We start from the raw sequence: 17433 nt of genomic DNA on the forward strand, positions 1-17433 counted from the left end.
TTTACATTTACAAGAAGAAAAGTTACCTCTTAAAATCTGGTAAAGAAAAACTTTGACATGATCCGAGCTGAGTGGCTGAGGAGAGACGATAATCTTATGGAGGTCACTCTGCATCAACTCAGTGACAACATATCTGCAGGTTACTGGTTAAGGAAAAGCAGAACAGCCGGCACAGAAGCTCCTGAAACTTTTACTAACTCCTACTTATTTGGCCTCTTACAGGTCAGAACTACTGAGTTAAAGAGAATAAAGCTGCTTCAGAGGTCAAGTCTCCAAACTCTGACAAGAATGAAAATAAAAAAGGAGTTGTGGAAGAAAACAGATTAGTCAGTCACAGTGTTTGCATCAAGGTAGTTGTACAAAGTTATTCCAAAGCCAAATTACAACTCAGAAAACAGAACAAAAAAAGTTGATATAATGAATGGCATCTGGAAACACTTAAATTTTTCCTGAAGGTTGGTTAGACACAAATCCCCCACAAGTGCAGGACCGTCCTCACATCAACACAGTTCCAGCAGCCCAAGGAGCAGCTGCCAGTCCGTGGAAGTTGTTATCCCAAGCACCTTCAGGAGGCTCCCAGTCAGGAATGTGGAGTTTTGAAAATCCACCCACTTCCCTACATGTACCAGTGCCCATCCTTTCACCTGCCCAAGCATCGTATGCACCTGCACACAAATCCCAATCAGAACTGCCTGGAGTTGTGACAGAAATCGTCACAATAAACACTGGGGCACTACAGGCATTCATTAAAGTAACTCCTGCTTTAAAAGCTTAGTTCAGCAGTCACATTTCAAACAGGAGTCTCTGATACTATTACATTTGTGGCTGAAGGAGGTAAAGTGTTAAACTCTACAGCAAGGTATCAAATGTCCATTTTCTTTCATTTCTACCTAATCAATGTTCCACTTTCATCTGTTGCTCTGCCAACCCTCTCCAGCCAAATCCCCATTGGCCAAACGGTTCAGCTGCCATCAGCACACCACACAAAAATTCATTTTATAAATTAAATATTGCCAACTTTTTGAGGAAGAAAAATTAAAATTGCATTCATAAAGAATTCATAAAGAAAAAACCCATCCCTGCAGCACCATAATTTGTAATCCTCTAATTTTTCTTTTCCTTTAGCAAAGACTCTCTTAAATATTTATACCAGGCTTTTAAAATTTGGGGTTTACCTTATAGCTGCAACAAATCCTTACATTCAATTTAATGCAAAATATTTTAAAAAACCCAAAAGCATTACTCTGCACTTTATTATGGTAAGATTTTTGTTTTGCCACACCACAAATCCTCCTAAATCTCAATCCCAAGCATAATGTCTCCCAGATGTCTCAACTAGTTGCCATGCCAACTAAAGCAGCTTAAATTAAATGAGGGCCTGAAATGGCACCTGCAGCACTCCAGGTCTGGGGCGCATTAAATAAAGCTCTTGACAGGGCTCAGAGGTGCCATTAACCCCGAGAGCAGCGATCTGATTATTGTCTCTGGATAATTTGATGAGGGCTCTGAGGATGTTCTGCCTGTGACAAACGGGGCCGTGGCTTCCCCCAGTCACTGCTGCGAGTTTAGCAGCCACCAACCCAACCCGGTGGGATTGCAGCCCCTGCTCACACAGCAACCTGCACTCAGCCCACCCAGCTCCCACTGGAGCTGGGACACGCAGCCACTGCCAGGAAAAACTGCCCCTGACAGCAGCAATTAGTTAAGTAGCTGTACCAAATTAGAACTACAAATGTACCAGTTTGCTTCGGGGTAATTATCAAAGCAAATGCACGGCACAAAAGAACTTCACTTGCTCCGCTGGCTGGGACCTGCTGAGTTGGTAAATTTGATAAAGTGACAGGTACGTTCTGGAAGGGGATGAAGTGCCCTTGGTCATGCAGTGCTCTCAGCATGGCCTGGACCCTTCTTTGTTCCACCTCTGCTCACCTCAGAACTCAGTTCTGCATCCTCACAAACTAATCCTGTTCAGCTGGGGTGTGCTGGACCGGGGAACCCTCCCCAGGGGCACACAGGCTGCTGGTCCCAACAGTGCTGTCCCTGTCCCTCTCACTGCCTGCAGGAAACAGATCCTGCCTCGGTCCTCCCTGCCCTCCTCCACCCTACAAATATGAGGGATTTACTCCCTAATCCATCAGAAAATACTTCTTTCACCTCTTCACGAGATCAGTGGGCAGGAATTGCTGCACACCTCTGCTTTCACTGGTATTAAAATCTTTCCCAGTCAGTCTAACAGACTGATAAAAGTGGTGTCTTTTCAGCTGCTTCTGATACTCACTTTAATGGGAAAAGTTTTCCAGAAGTTACTATAGAAACTCTGATTAACATCCATGGATTTTCAGTTGCTGAATTCAGTATTACAATCTGTGGAAGACTTTGTAATTGCAAAAAAAAAGCTGTAAACCACAGAATCATTTAGGGTGGAAAAGACCTTTAAGATCAGAGTCCCACCATAAACCTAACACTGCCAAGCCAGTTCAGTCAAGAACTAACAGTGACGTTCACTGTAATGAAAGGAGTTTTAGATGCTCTACAAAAATCCAACAGTCACCATTCACCTTTATACCTGATGTGTTTAAAGCTGGGTGAGCCCACCTGGGAAACAAGGGGGATGACAGGACCAAAATATTGGCCAGGCCTGGGTACCAGGAATTACACTCCTGCTCCACCAAGGCAAACTGATGATTGCAGGGATGAGCCCTGAACTTCAGCGAATTGACAAACTTAAAAATGAACATAAACCCCCCTAAAATTCACTAACAATTACTTTTTCATGTATTTTCTCAAGACAGACACACAGAATAACATATGGTCCCTTATGTATTCATTTTTGCCTTAGGTGATATTGGCAAAAATATCAACACCCTGTAAGAGTCTAAATGCTCACAAATATTTTCAATCTAAAATCTCATTAAAAATTCAAATTATATCTCAAACTAAGAGTTTGCAAAGAATTTTCATTCTAAAACAAAAACCTCACTAGATTAAACTTCTTTTATTCATCACCAGTTTCCTAGGAAATCTTTTAATTTACCATTAAAATTTTAAGTTGGTTTTATAATTAGTTCTCTTTAAAAAACACACTTTGCAATTCCTGCTGGTACCTGCGAGACGCTGAATAATTTAAAGGAACTGTGCCAGCTCATTTGCAACACATCATTCATATCATTTTAGTCATTCTTTTATTATATTTTTCCCCCAAAAAGGACACTACAACTCCTTAGGTAGAAGAAAGGAAATCCCAGAGTACCAGCTTCAGCTCTTTACACTTTTGTCACCGCTCAGCATATCGTACTGTAGAAATGGGATGTCCCCATGACACCTCTACAGTTTAGGAACTCTACTGCTGGATCAACAAAAGAAGTTTTTACAGCTACACCCTCAAATATGGGATGTTATTACCTGATCTTCTTCAATCTGAAGTAAGTTCTCCTTATACTACAGGCAATTAAAAATGTGCTATAAATCAAAACACCTATTGATTCATTCATTTAAGGAATTCAGGGGTCCTTAGTACACTTAGTGCAATTATTTCAGAAGAAAAGAGAAAGAAGACCGCACAAAGCAAACAGTCTTCTATTACCAACATCAGAGTTGAGAAATCAAACCTAATATAAAAAAAGGACAGCCCTATAAAATACTAGTCAGAATGACTTAAAATCAGTTACCCATGAAGGAAACTAACATTTTGCTTTTATATTCAAAACTTGGCAGTAGCTAAGCTCATAAAAATAAGCTTATCCCATTTAAAGATTCTTGATTGTACAATTACACAGAAGGAGTAATCCTTAACCTAGATCTGATTTATAACTCATATGACTTGTTCTAAATGAGGGCACTGAACTAGTGCACATAACCAAACTCCAGGTTTTGAACACTACTTATATGCTCTTTACGTGAAAGAAATAGCAAAGCAAAATTTAAGAGCTTTATCTAAATTCACATGAAAAAGCCCCTGTACAGCACAGCAATACTTTGGATCAATTAATGTGCTTGTCCACCAGTAAATTGTGCTGTACTTTGGTTAAAATCATCAAGTTGATTACACCTACTTTCTTCACCAATCAATTCAAGGTATTATATAAATAGATCAAACCATATTTCACAAAGTTCAGGTTATCTAAAAATAATGAGAATTTCTCACCCATTAATTTTAAAGTGGGTCATACAAAAAAGGAGGTAAGACCCATCAGTAATTAAAACCAATCTGCCCAAGTCTGACCACAGGAGCAAGAGAGAACTTCTCTTCCCACCAGAGTCAGAGCCCACTCAGCTCAAGGACTCACTTTTCAGTATTTTAGAAAGCAGAAATTCCCAACCCCACAAATTGAAAACAACCCGAAGTTTGAAAAAGGAAAAAAAACCAAACCAAAAGGTGACATTCCTGTGTTGAGTTTTTTACTCAGATTCAGTGCAGGAACACAGCTCCCCACAGGCAGCAGGAACACGAGCACCAGTGACACATTCCACAGCACAAACAGCTCTGGGCAAGCTTTCCTGACCGACACAGAGCCTGACCCAGGAGAGACACAGCCCTGCTGCTCCTGAAACCTCTCTCAAAAGTCATGGCTTCAAAGCCTGGGAAGGCTGGGCTCTCCAACAACACCACCAAGTATTTTAAGGTGTTAATAACTGAGAGGAGGTTAATTACTGGATATAGTTCTCAATAAAACATTTGGGGGCAATCCCCACCAGGAGCAGCAGGAGCTGCTGGTAAATCCCACAGTCCCTGCACGTACTGGCTCTTGCAGAGTCAGAGCTTTGGGTCAGCCCTGCACCATTTCACCTCCAATGTCAGCAACAGCTCAGAGCTCTGGATTCCCTTCAAACCAACTGTTCAGATACAGGCTCCAGGATTCTGTAGTTCCACTTCCCAGGTCCCACCAACCACTGGCAGTTTCTAAGCTAATGAAAATCACACGTACCTCAATTAAGATGCTCTATTTTTATATTTAGGATACATTTCTTCAAAATAGTCAATGTGTGGAGGCTGGAGGATGTCGAGGGCAGAGAGTACCTAGGAAAGACCACACTAGGTCAAGGCCTGTTCCAGCCAAACAAAATAAATCCCTTTCAAAAAGACAGTCAGACTGCACCTTTCTTATATGACTTTGCTTTATTTTACCCTACAAACAGACCAGTGTTCTGTCTCACCAGGTATGAGAGAGCAATGAACTCCAACACAGAGCAGAGGGCGATGGAGTATGAAATATCTAAGCACTGTGCCCAGCTGGCACAGCTCTGTGCAGCCTGACTGTGACCTAAGCCCTGAAATAAGACTGGGCAGAACTGCATTGACTGCCCATTTGCAAACATTTTGGAAGGGCAATTATGAATATCTTTAGATTCTTGATAATTTCTTTTTTATACCAGCAGTAATATCTGAGTTTCCAGAAAAGCTGGTAACTGTAAAATTAGAGAGCTCTTCAAGCATTTTAGATACTCTACAACTTAAAAGAAAACACACTTCCGTTACAGAGCTCCATTTTACATTTAGGTTTTATCAAAGATTTCAAAATTACTTTGAATTTACTTACATTGTCATGCTTAAAAAAACACAACATCTTCAACTCCCGGAAGACCCTTTTGCAAGAGACCAAATTTTGGAAGACGTTGGGCATCTTTTTGAGTGCAACTCTCTTTCCATCTCGTGGATCTGTTACTGACCTGCAGAATAGAAGATTGAGAGCATCACATACTCCTGCTAGACAATTTTTCTAAATAAGTAAAGAATATTATAGAGTTCTTGTCATTCTCTGCTCAGAAGGGAGTCAAAACAGGGTGAAGACAACTCTAGAGAAGAAAGCATTAATCCAAGGGCATTAAGCACTGTCCCACAGAGCCTGAGTCCCATCAGTGTGACCCCTCCCTTGTCAGAGCACACACCCCCAGCCACCTCAGAGGCTCTTCTGTGGTCAGACTCACACAGCCCAGTGTCTGTTGCTTTATTCTTCCTCTCCTGGGAGGGAAAAACATGTAATAATCCCATTCTGACAGAACATTGGCAAGTGTAAGACTATTTATTGGTCTATAACCAAATCACCTCACATCTGGAGAAGCAACAGCACATGGTATCTAAGTTTTCACATATGTAAAACAGCTGTAATACTGGTCTTTCTCCCACAGAACTTATGGGATACAAGTATAGTAGATCAGAAATTATAAGGTGCTTTTCACATGGCAAGTATTTTAATTTAAAATAATTAGATTCTGAAAATAGAATTTTATAATGAGAACCATAAAACTAGAGCAAGGAGATTATGGTGCCTCAATTCCCAATCCCAGTTTTTAAGGTGAGCTTCTCAAACCTCACTACAGAACAGAGTATATGCATATTTTTACTGGGATGACCAAAATAACTTTAATCTCAGTGCAGTGCTGAACCCAAAGAAGAATCTACACCCAGCTGTGTATCCCAATGACTACACTGTCCTTAAAAAGTGTCTGGCTTTTCTCTCTCTCGTGCAATTCCTCTACAGTGGACACCCAAGGTGGCTTCTTCTGTCTCACATCCATGTTGTCTTTAATATCTAAGTAAAACATCAGACTGGAGTATTCAACCATCCACCTCAGCTCCAAGTGCCACATCTGATTCCAAAACACAACCCAGCTCAGTCGGGCCCAACACCTGGTCCAGACACCTGCAAACAGCTGCTGCACATCTGTATTCCAATCGGGGGGGGCTTGGGAAAGGTGGTATCAGAGTCTTTGTATGGTGGGAAACGGCTCAGAGCAACCTGAAAAGGTCTGCTGTTCCAGGATATATTTCCTATTCCCTCCAGGACCTTTGCCTCTGCTCACACAGCTCTGCACTCACAGAGGCCACCCTGAAACGTCCCTCACAGCTCTGGGGACGGCACCCAGAGGCCATGGGGGACCTCGGGAGCACCCCTGCAACACAAGGTTATTGTTCATCACCACTGAGCACGTTTTGGGCTGGCCTGTGGCTTTAGGGTCCAGCAGAGGCAGAGCTGAAGGACACAGACACGCAGTGGGGCCAGGCCAGGCAGTGGCTCATAAATTCATACCAATTTGATCCCAGCATGAGCTCAGAGCTCCCACGGCTCACAAGGTCAAGCACCACTGAGCAGCTAATTAGTGGTGTTTTCTCTTTAGGAGGCAGCATTTCTGGCCCCCACCAAGGTTTACCAGCTTTAAAGGGGAAAAAAAGGGCAGCAAGACACCAAACCTCTGACCTGCTAAAGTCAAGCTAAAAGCTGCTGAGTCCTGGGAATCAAACAGACATCATTAAATAGAAATACTTGCTCCGAAACTAAAGGTGTAAAACTTCATTCACAAAGCTCCTCCCTGAAGACACTGCAGATAGCACTGATTTACTCTCTTCCCTGTTGGAGCTGACCACACACCCAGAGCTGCTGCCAGGAGGATGTTCATGGATCGGGGAATTCCAGCAGAGGATCCCAAGGATCACACACGGAGGTGTCACACAGGTGTGAGCCCCACAAAGGACTGGTGATGCCCAGGCAGAACACCAGCACGTTCTGTTTGACAGCACAGTCACGAGAGCTGAATGACTATCTTGGCTACAAAAACACGACCCTCAAACTCCTCTGCATTTCTTTTATGCTGTATTATGGCATATTTAGGGCACACTCTGCATTTCCAGGCAAGGTCTGAACTGATTACATTATTTTACAAGACCAGAAGTACTCCTTTGCCGTTGTCCAAACCGAGGGAAACGTTAAAATTCAGAATAGCAGTGGGGCAAGACTGCAAAAGTAATATATACTCGAAGTTAAAAATCCAAATCCAATTCATAGAAAGTAATTTCTGGAGTTCCTGTAGACAAATACAAACCAGAAAGTTTGAAGTGGAGGTCACTGCAAAACAATACCTAAAATGGGATTTTTGGTGGACTCATTTTCTGCAGCTGTTCTGCTACAAAATGATGGTGGCTGCATAAAACACAAGAATCAACAGTCAGCTTTTACCAAAACCAGTTCAGATTGAAACTGAATTTTGGGACGTGGAATTTGACCATCTACAGCCGTAAGTTCATGTCTGCTGTGCAGAGAGCCATGGGGCAGTTTACAGTTGCCTTAATTAAAGTTCTCATATCAATGCTAATTATACACTAACAGTAATACAATCTGCATAACCTTTTTTTTTCCCTATTGATTTTAGTCTGAACTTTGTCTAACCCCCTTCCAAATTCCTTTATCAAAATTTTTACAAAGGAAAACATTTTAAAATAAACATTATCTCGGAGAGCTTGTATGTAGAGGAAAGTAGTTGCTGCATGCCTGAAAATTCTTCCAGCCACTACCCCCAAAAATATGAACAGATATCCACCTTCTTCTCTCTGACTGAAGGCAGAGAGTCAAAGATTTTGAGCTCAGATTCCCCAATTTCTGAGATTTTCCTGATGCTGAGCCTCACTTAAGAAAACTGACAGCGCTTTGTACCTCCAAGTACCAGACCTCTTTAGTTTTGTTTAGGCATTTATCTGGGAACACTAAATTGTGTTCAGTCAAACATAACCAGGCAACCAACCCCAGGGATCAGTGTCCTGTGGACTCTCACCCTCCTCCCATGGACAGAGCTGTCCTGCTGCCTCCTTAGGGAGAGGGAAAGCTTTGATAAAACAGTTGGTCTTTAATCAAATAACACAAAAGTCTGATTTATGTCAACAGCTGCCACAGATTTACTGATTTTATTTTTTCTAGTTGTGGGACCCTTTTTAAGACTCAAAAATTGCTGCACACGTTGCAGAGCTGTTGAAGTTCCCCTCAGCTGGGCCTGGCATGGCTGTTGTCTACCTTTCCAAACGTTTCCATCCAGTACCCATCTGCTTTTCCCAGTGCCCTGGGGTGGTCTCCCATAGGGGAAGGAGTTAAAGGGGGTGCTGTGGCATTTGCATTTAAGGCCTATTTCTCTTTTTCTTTTAAATAACCCACTTCTACAGACAATTGATGCTCACCTGCATTATCCAGCTGGGAAGAAATTCCTCTGCTCTTTCCCCCGTAGCTGCAGTAATGTCACCCTGCCCCTCACCTCCCTGCCTTGGGAGCTTTGTACCATTCACCAGCAATTTCACTTGAAGGGGCAGCACAAAACTAACAGCCCTAGTTCTGAAGATCAGAACTGTCAGGCCTGAATTCCACAGAACAGAAAGAAGAAAGGAAGAAAGAAAATAGCCTGTTTGAAAACCTGGTATTTACAGCATCCAGAAAAAGATGCTGAAAATGTTGCTTTGTGTTTGTGTACTGTACTTACTTTGATACCAGTAAAACCATTATTTATAGCAATATGCTACCGGGTCACATATCCCCAAGAGAAACTAGAAAAGCAGGAAAATCTCCCAGGAGCTAATTGAGAGAACAGCTAGAAAGGCAGCTTTACTCACTGCTGCTCTCAGAAGAACACATTTCAATTCCCTCCTCTGCTTTGTGAGGACATTCCAGCCCGGGTGAATCCCGCAGCACAGGGCCCAGCAGGCAGGAGTTCTCCATCACTCAGCACAGGCACCGGGCTGTGCTTTCAACACTCAAGGCTTTCAACTCCTGAGGGCTCAAAGGTTTCACTTATTAAGCACCGACTGTAGCTGGGGACAAGGAGATCACAGACCGAGATCTGAACCAAAAATAACTTAGCAGAAATTATATATAGATATGGGGCAAAAAATAAGTTAATAAATATAATTTGGAAGTGTGGAGGAATATCAAGGAAGACAGTTCAGCTGTCACCACGCCTTTAGGAACGACGCTGAGAGCAGCGAGCCGGAGCCAGCAGATCCAGCACCAAACACCACGAGTGGGGTCACCCCAGAGCCCCCACCCCTCGAGGGGACAGCGCTGGGCCAGCACAGGGCTGGGCAAAGGGCAAGAGGGAGAGTTTTGGGGAGCAGGTCACAAGCACAGCAGCAGAGCAGGCCCTGGGTCCAGGAACGGCCGCTGGGTGCCCTGTGCAGAAGGGCCTCCCTTCTGCCACCAGAAACCTCTTGTTCTGCTGATCATACACAACATGCATATACATGTCTTATTTAAGAACTACAGTAAAAGTTCGTAAAATAGCCTGACATGAAACATAGCAAGAAAAAAGATACTCTACGAAACCTGCAGCTTCTACTTACATCGCAGGCTAATCATGCTAGAAATAATACAATTTTAAGAAGTAATAGGACTATAGAAGGGATTAATGACACAATCCAGACCTCTGGTTAAAATGTTTTCAAAGACAATCCTTATCTCAAAGAATCCTTGCAGGCATTCAGGCGTTTCAATTACGCATTATAAGCCTTTAGCAACTCTCTGCCATGCTGATGGCAACTTTTCAAGGTGGAGACTTCGCCAACAGCGACTTTTTCTCTCCCCGAATCCAGGTCAAGGCATACACATTGTTCTGTAGTTTCAACTGGTAGAAAAACAAGTTTGTGACTGCTCCGTGCAATTATTACACAGGAGCAAGATAATGAAAGAATGTTCTCAGGGGCGGTGTGGGAAACTGCTGATAGAGTCTGTTCTGCAGGGGAAGTGAACCTTCCTTCACTTACAGAACACCTATAAATTTACATCAGGACTTACCACAAGGAGGGGGATTTAATAGGATTACTCTGCAAGTTTTTCTTATTAGTCAGTGAACTTTTTTCCTCAGTTGCTTGACTCTTAATCACACAGGCTTTTCCAGAAAGCCTTACTCTGAGATATGTAACTGCCCTGGTCCCACCAGCATTTCAGCTGCTCACCCAGGCATGTTTGGCACACCACTTTTAAACAAACAACGCAGCTCATACTCAAGGGCATGTGACACCAACATAGCACTTATTCAGTACACAGTATTGCAATCAATCACATCTTGGCATATCTCAAAACACATCTGAGCATGGGATGACATTAAAAATCTTAGAAAAATTCACAAAGACTCCCAGGCCTAAAGCAAAAAGGCATGGAAAGGGTGTGCAGTTATCAGATCTCCTATCTGGGAAATGCTTGATTGGGTACATAAAATTTGCACATGGAACAGGCCAAGACACCCAGTCTCTTATTCTCTGGAGAGTCACTGCCAGGCACTGAGCCCTACCAAAACGTGACAAAAACTGATCTACAACATTTAGTGGACTACTGAGTAGCAGAAGCAGAGGTGAGGAAAGCAAGCACGTAAGTGTGAGATCATTAAGAAAATAAAACAGCGTATGTATACACATTTAACAGTGGATTTCTTACTGGAGGAAGAAAGCACACTGACTGAATTTTTAAGCAAAGCAAAGCAGCTGCCTTAACAGTTTGCTATTATAGAGACTCACACACCACTGAGACAGGACAAAGATGATGTCCCAGACTCTCCAATGACCTTGCCTATTAACAGCAGCACTGTGTCAGATCACAGACTGGACAGTCCATCTGGAACCATCCCACACTGGTTCGTGACCCACCAGTGCTCACCAGCCCACAGAAAACACATTTTAAGGCTCTGTGACAATTCCTAATGGAAGTTAAATTATTCAAATGCTGAATGGCTTTGTCCAACTTTAGCAGCCTGTCAGTTTGCCAGTCCAAAGCTCCAAGTGTGGCTCCCTGACCTGGGGACTGGCTGCTGCCAGCTCCAGCCTGCAGACAGCTGTGCTGGCACAGGGACACAGGGAGCAGGGAACAAGTCCCTGAGACAAAGGGAGGACAGACAGACGCTTGTTCAGGAACAATGGCAGCCTAAGCATATGTCAAAGAGGATCTAAGTCAGTCCCACTGGCTCTGCCGAGTGAATAAGGAGAGGGAGAGGTGGAATTAATCTCTTTTCGAGGGCTCTTGGATAACACATGAACTGCTTCTCTAGAGGTGCCTCACCCCAGAAATGAATGCAGAGAACCAGCTCAAAGCAGAGCCTCCCTGTACCCAACCAATTTCCTGATTTGAGGACCCTGACTTCTGAATTTCACTCCAGCCTTCCCTGCTGGTGTGCCCAGCCAGAGCCGTGCTGTGTTAGCCCACACTGTGCCCACTCCTGTCAGCGAGGTGACCTGGGTTCCCCTCCACCAGGACCAGAGCCGGATCATCAGGAGGGAGGAGGCTTTGTTTTGGTTGGATTTCTCACACAAGAGAGTTTTCCACACACACTCATGCAATTAGCCTGGCATTGTAATGGGGTTTGCCCTCTGGCTGTACACGCATTGTCTGAGAGATGCAAACGCTGATACAATCCCGTTTAAGGGAGATATTCAGAGTCATTTCAGCTATAATTTTTAAAGGAAAAGCCACCCACAGATATGTTATTAAAAGGAGGGAAATCCTACAGCAAAGTAGTGCCCATTCCTCTTCACTTTATTGCTCTCTGGAAGGTTGCTCTAAACTTACAGCACGAGGCCTTTCCCCACTAAGGAAGAATAAAACTGGGAATAAGAGCTCAGTCAGTCACAGCACCACAGAGGCTGAAGGAGCAGCAGGAGTCAGAGAAACACACTGGATCCAAGCATGAACACCAAACCCAAGGAGGACTGACTCCCTCTGCACTGAGGAATGGCACCGACCAAAGGTGGATCCTGCACCCACCCAGTGGCCAGAGACTCAACTTTAGGGATATTTCTTATCATCTTCCCTGTGAGCTACATCAAGGATCTGCTTCCCCCAAGGAGCTATTCAGGCAATGGAACACAAACATTGGCACGGACAAAGAGTAACCACCTATAAACACCAGCGCTTTGGGCACTTAAAACAATTCCAAATCACTGCATCCAACCATTGCCTACAAAAAGCCCCAGTAGCTGCACCACAGAAGAGTAGGAACCACTGGGGCAGAGTTGGTATTGACAGCAGAATTTTTAGCACACAAGCACAGGAAAATAAGGTTTCATTGTTAAAAGACATTATCAAAAAGAACAGCTGTTATTTTTCAAGCTATTTAAGCACTGGATGTGCTGTTAATGATTTTCAGGTCACTACTGCTCTGCAGCAGCCTCCAGCTGGCAATACTTCAAAGATCCTAAAATGAAATATTAACAGTGGGTAAAAAAAAAAAAAAAAATCTTTATTTTGAGAGAGATATGATTACGGGCATGCAAAAGCAAACTGAAAAAGAGAGCTGAAGAGATACTACTGAGCAAAACTTTGATTTCACTTGGATTTAACTTTGAGGCACAGCCAGCCAAGTCCAGTTGGTGTGAAAGCACCAGAAGAACTACACGGAGTGTAGGGACAGAGGGAAGAGCTCAACAGATCATCTCCCCCGTTTCACCCATCCTTGGGGATCAGCTGCAGGAGTTTGGCTTCAGCTCCAGCACTCGCTCCCACAGCTGACCACTTGATACTGAATACACAGGAAGTCACTGGCAAACTGATATGGACTGGTAAAAGTTGGGTGGAGATGTTTACAGACAAAAGTAAAAACTTCTTAAGCTTTTAGACAACTGGAACCTATAAAAATACACTACACCTGCTAAACACTTCCTTAATATTTAGGCAAGTAAAGTAGGTTTTGCATGCAGGAATTTGTGTTTGTACAGTTAGTGTGTGTTGTAAAGATACTGAACAGAAACCATGTTACTTAAGAAGATTACAAAAAAAGGTAATTTAATTAACTACTACCAATGTGTATTCTCGGTATTTCATTAAGTTTTCTCAACATACTCCCCGGAACACTGTAAAGTAATCAAAAAATACCCAAAAGCACTTCAAAAAACCTGAAAGTTACTCCAGATATTCAAGTCTTTCTAATACATGTCCTTGAGAGTTGGGTTTTTAGAGGTACAGGATCTGTCCAGGGAAAGAGCTGCCTGAATGTAAGCTCACAGATCTCATGGAGAACTCCCATGGAGACTGAAGAAAACATCCAGATTTCATTTCCACTAACAGGTATTTTATGGGAAAGGGTTAAGCACCTTGTTTTCCCTACCATACTTCAAAGGTATGCTTCATCCACTCCTGCTCAGCTGCCAAACCAGACCTCTCCAGAGCTCCTTTTCCAACCATCCATGTTCTAAAAAACCCTTTTAATGTCGGGTCTAATCACGCCCTCCAGCATGTGCACCATTATCACTTATTCTTTACAAATCAGAGCTAAAAGCAAAACTGATTACTGCAAGAAATCTGTCTCCTTGAACAAAAAGTGATTCAGAGTATCTTACTTAAAAGAACGGAGAGAAAATTAGAGGGATACTGTTATGGTTAATATCTTTAAAAATGTTTAATTTGTCTTCCTTCATGGAAGCTTAAAATTGAACCTGCTTTCCAATTCAAGTTTATTTCACCATTTACACAAAATTTTCTGGCTGTGCTTGAGACCTTTTTATTCGCTTCCCAACTGCCTTTATGAACCACAGCTACAGTAAGTTATTACACTACACGTGACATTTATTCAGACACATTTTTTAACTCCATAAAAACAATTCTTTTTTTTCCAGTCAATGGCATAGCTCTGTAAGGTCTGCAATGTTCATAAATAAATAATATGCCCAATAAACATATAAAGCTCCACATATTTTTGTACTTCTTCTTCATTTTTAAAGCGTGTACCACAATTACATGCACGTTCCTGCCCCCACTCGCTGACCTCTATTCCCATTCCCACCAGCAGACCAAGAAAAACCCAAATGAGAAACCTTCTTCTCCACGTCCAACGAGCCTCCAGGCCTTGGCACAGTTCCTGGAGTATTTTTGCACCTCCAGAGCAAAGTAGGTTAATAAGGTCTCTGGTCACATCCTCTCGACAGACACCTCGTTTCCTGCAATAGCACCCCCAGCACTGAGGGGTCACCAGCAGCTCCCCCTGCCCCTCTCATCCTCCCAGCAGCCCCTCCCTGCATATATGCATATAAGTTTGAGGCCCACAGTACCCTTTAATTTCATGAATTACTGCTATTTATATTCATCTCTCCAAATTCTGTAGGGATGATAAATCTATGAACATTCATCAAGATTTTTACCTGAAAGAGACAAATCTTACTTACTGACCTTTCAAGTTTCAATTTATCCTGCCCATTCTTTATTCTGTTTATTACAATAATACAGAACACAGAATTGCAACTCAGAATGCTTCATAACTGACAGTCTCTCTTCCATTCCCCTGGTCAGGAATTACTTTAGGTAACAGTATTTCATTTGTCTGTCTTGCACAGGAGCGGGTATTAGAATCACAGAACTTTAAAATATTATTTAAAATACACATAAGCCTATAAGGTACTGTAATTCCCAACCCCAACACTTCCCAATGGCCAAAATAAACACTGACTAGAGATGTCTCAACTCCTTCATTTTTTTTCTATGGTATTAATCCTGCCCAGTCATTTATTCCCTGAATTACAGTAGGAACAGAAAGGACAAGTCAAAACACAAGTGTGAAATAAATTCATAACCTCTACAGTCCAAAAGATGCTTTAGGGTTACGGGATACTTTTGGAACACGAAAGAAGTGCTTTTCATCTCAGTTAATGCTAATGAGGATTTAAGAAAGACCCACAACATCACAAAGAAGTAAAAAATTTTTTATAAAATCGGGTTTCTATTTATTGCTGGGGAGTTTAAAGACACACCAGTTTCCCAGTGCCACGGACCAGCGAACAATCCTGCCACACACCATCAAGTCTCACGGTGCTGTAAAAATTCCACCTATTTCCCTGACAGTCTCAATTACACGGGAGCCATAACCACTCCTTGTCAAGAGATTCAAAAGGCAATTTCAGAAACACGAAGATATCAGAGTGACACACTGAAGTGGAGAGGTGAACAGCACCTCTGAATGACCGGCCTGCTGAGAGCACGACGAGACGGTTTAAAATCCCTTCATGTCTGCAGGAGCAGAACGTGTAACCAATGGATTTCCATGAGAGGTCCTTTGGTTACTGCTCAAATGCCTGAAATACTGTAAAATCTGCACATTGACATCCTCAGGCAAAGAGCCAACACTGTTCACATCCTGTGCCAGGGCCAGGTGACCCGTGCTAGGCGCTGGAGCAGACCCTGAGCGCTCAAGGAGGCAGCACAAGGTCAGGGATCCTCGGCATTTTCCTCTCCTTTAAAACTCACCCACAATATGCCATCCCAGAGAACTCTTTAAAATACCACAAGATCTTCAAGGAAAGTGTATTTCTCCCTCTTCCCTCCAAAAAAACCCCACCGAAACCCAACCTGCATTGTTATAGGCCAAACTCACCGACATCCCACAATGCTGTTGACTCGGTCTCACGGTTCAACCCAGAGAAATGCTGAGGTCTGACCTGCAGGGCTCCTGTCTGACCTGTGTTCCATGAGCTGACCTGAAAATCCTAATATATGCTTCCCTATTCCGAGTCTGCCAAAAGCCTTGTGATAACAGATGGAATCACGACCACAGGGGCAATTCCAGGCAAATGAAATGAATGGCTCTAAAACACTTCAAACCCAAAGTTTAAACAATAGTTCAGGATGAAATAAAAACGATTACAGAAGGATTCCCTTTACTGGGTCATATGATAGGTGACAAAATCTCCTTGGGAACAACTGTGGGAGTGATGATATACACATTTAATATTCAAATTACCAAACACCTGTCAGTTTTCAATGTTTCAGATGAAGTTTCAGATGAATAAACAGTAGTTTAAAAATTATAAGGTGACATGCCCAAGACAGAGATCAGAGAGAAAGCCACAAGTAGGTCAAAGCTGGTCCCGATTCTGTCAACATTCACCTACTTTTCTTCAACTGCTTCAGAAAACAATAAGCAATCCAAACCTTAAGAACATAAATGCTCTGCTCCTTCAGCAGGAGCAGAAGGGAAGCTGCAGCTCAGCTTATGGGCCTGGGTGAGGATATCAATGCCCTGCCAGCAAAAGCCCAGTGGAAGTCCTTAATCCTGATTTTTCAAGTGCATCAATGAGCAAATATGCTCAGAAAAGCACTTTGATACCTTGAGGTATCTACAATAATTGAAAAAACAAACAAAAGCTACTTTCCACTTCATAATTAAAATCTGCTTTTAGTTAAGCTGTTAGGTTGAACTCTTACTCTCCTCAATTAAATCAGGTGACTCAGGGTAAAATGAATTTTTTTAATTTGTTTTTGCCTCTCAGTGCTGCTGTAGGACATTCTCTGTTAGAATGTCCCTTTAAGTTATCAGCAATTATGATGTGGGAGCTTCTGCCTCCGACAATTTGAATTTAGACATAAAAATAAAGTAAATGCTAGTTATTACTCACTCTGGTTATTTCACTTTAAGGGCTGAGTAGTTTTTTTTAAACAGCCCCTGGTTGGTTCTGTGTTTGGTGGTTGGGTTTTTTGTTTCATTTCCATATGCTGAACTAGAGGAAAACACAACCCACTAAACCCCACTGTCCTTTACCTGCACACGCTGCTAACAGCAGCAGCTTTGAGAGCAGTGGCTGGGAGGACATGTGCCCTTAACAAAACTACTGGCAGACGTTCATTTCCAGGTCTGTTCCTGTTTGCTCTGATACGTCCCTGCCACCGAAATAGGACTCCTGACTTGAAAAATGTGAACTGAACGGGACAC

At 42.7% G+C, this 17433-nt stretch overlaps 1 protein-coding gene across 4 annotated transcripts in view; it reads right to left on the reverse strand.

Moving 5' to 3' along the window:
• NLK (nemo like kinase) overlaps positions 1–17433 on the reverse strand; it is a 36092-nt gene that overhangs the window by 9388 nt on the left and 9271 nt on the right. For all 4 annotated transcript variants that reach the window (XM_050321727.1, XM_050321729.1, XM_050321728.1 and 1 more), the window contains 3 exons: positions 5538–5667; positions 4962–5017; positions 27–133 (listed from right to left, as the gene is read on the reverse strand). In XM_050321727.1, the coding sequence (XP_050177684.1) occupies positions 27–133; positions 4962–5017; positions 5538–5667 (293 nt within the window). The remainder of the gene's footprint in view (positions 1–26; positions 134–4961; positions 5018–5537; positions 5668–17433) is intronic.

The sequence above is a fragment of the Myiozetetes cayanensis genome, unplaced genomic scaffold (assembly GCF_022539395.1).
Source record: "Myiozetetes cayanensis isolate MyiCay16 unplaced genomic scaffold, myiCay2020 scf27, whole genome shotgun sequence".
Taxonomy (NCBI): Eukaryota; Metazoa; Chordata; class Aves; order Passeriformes; family Tyrannidae; genus Myiozetetes; species Myiozetetes cayanensis.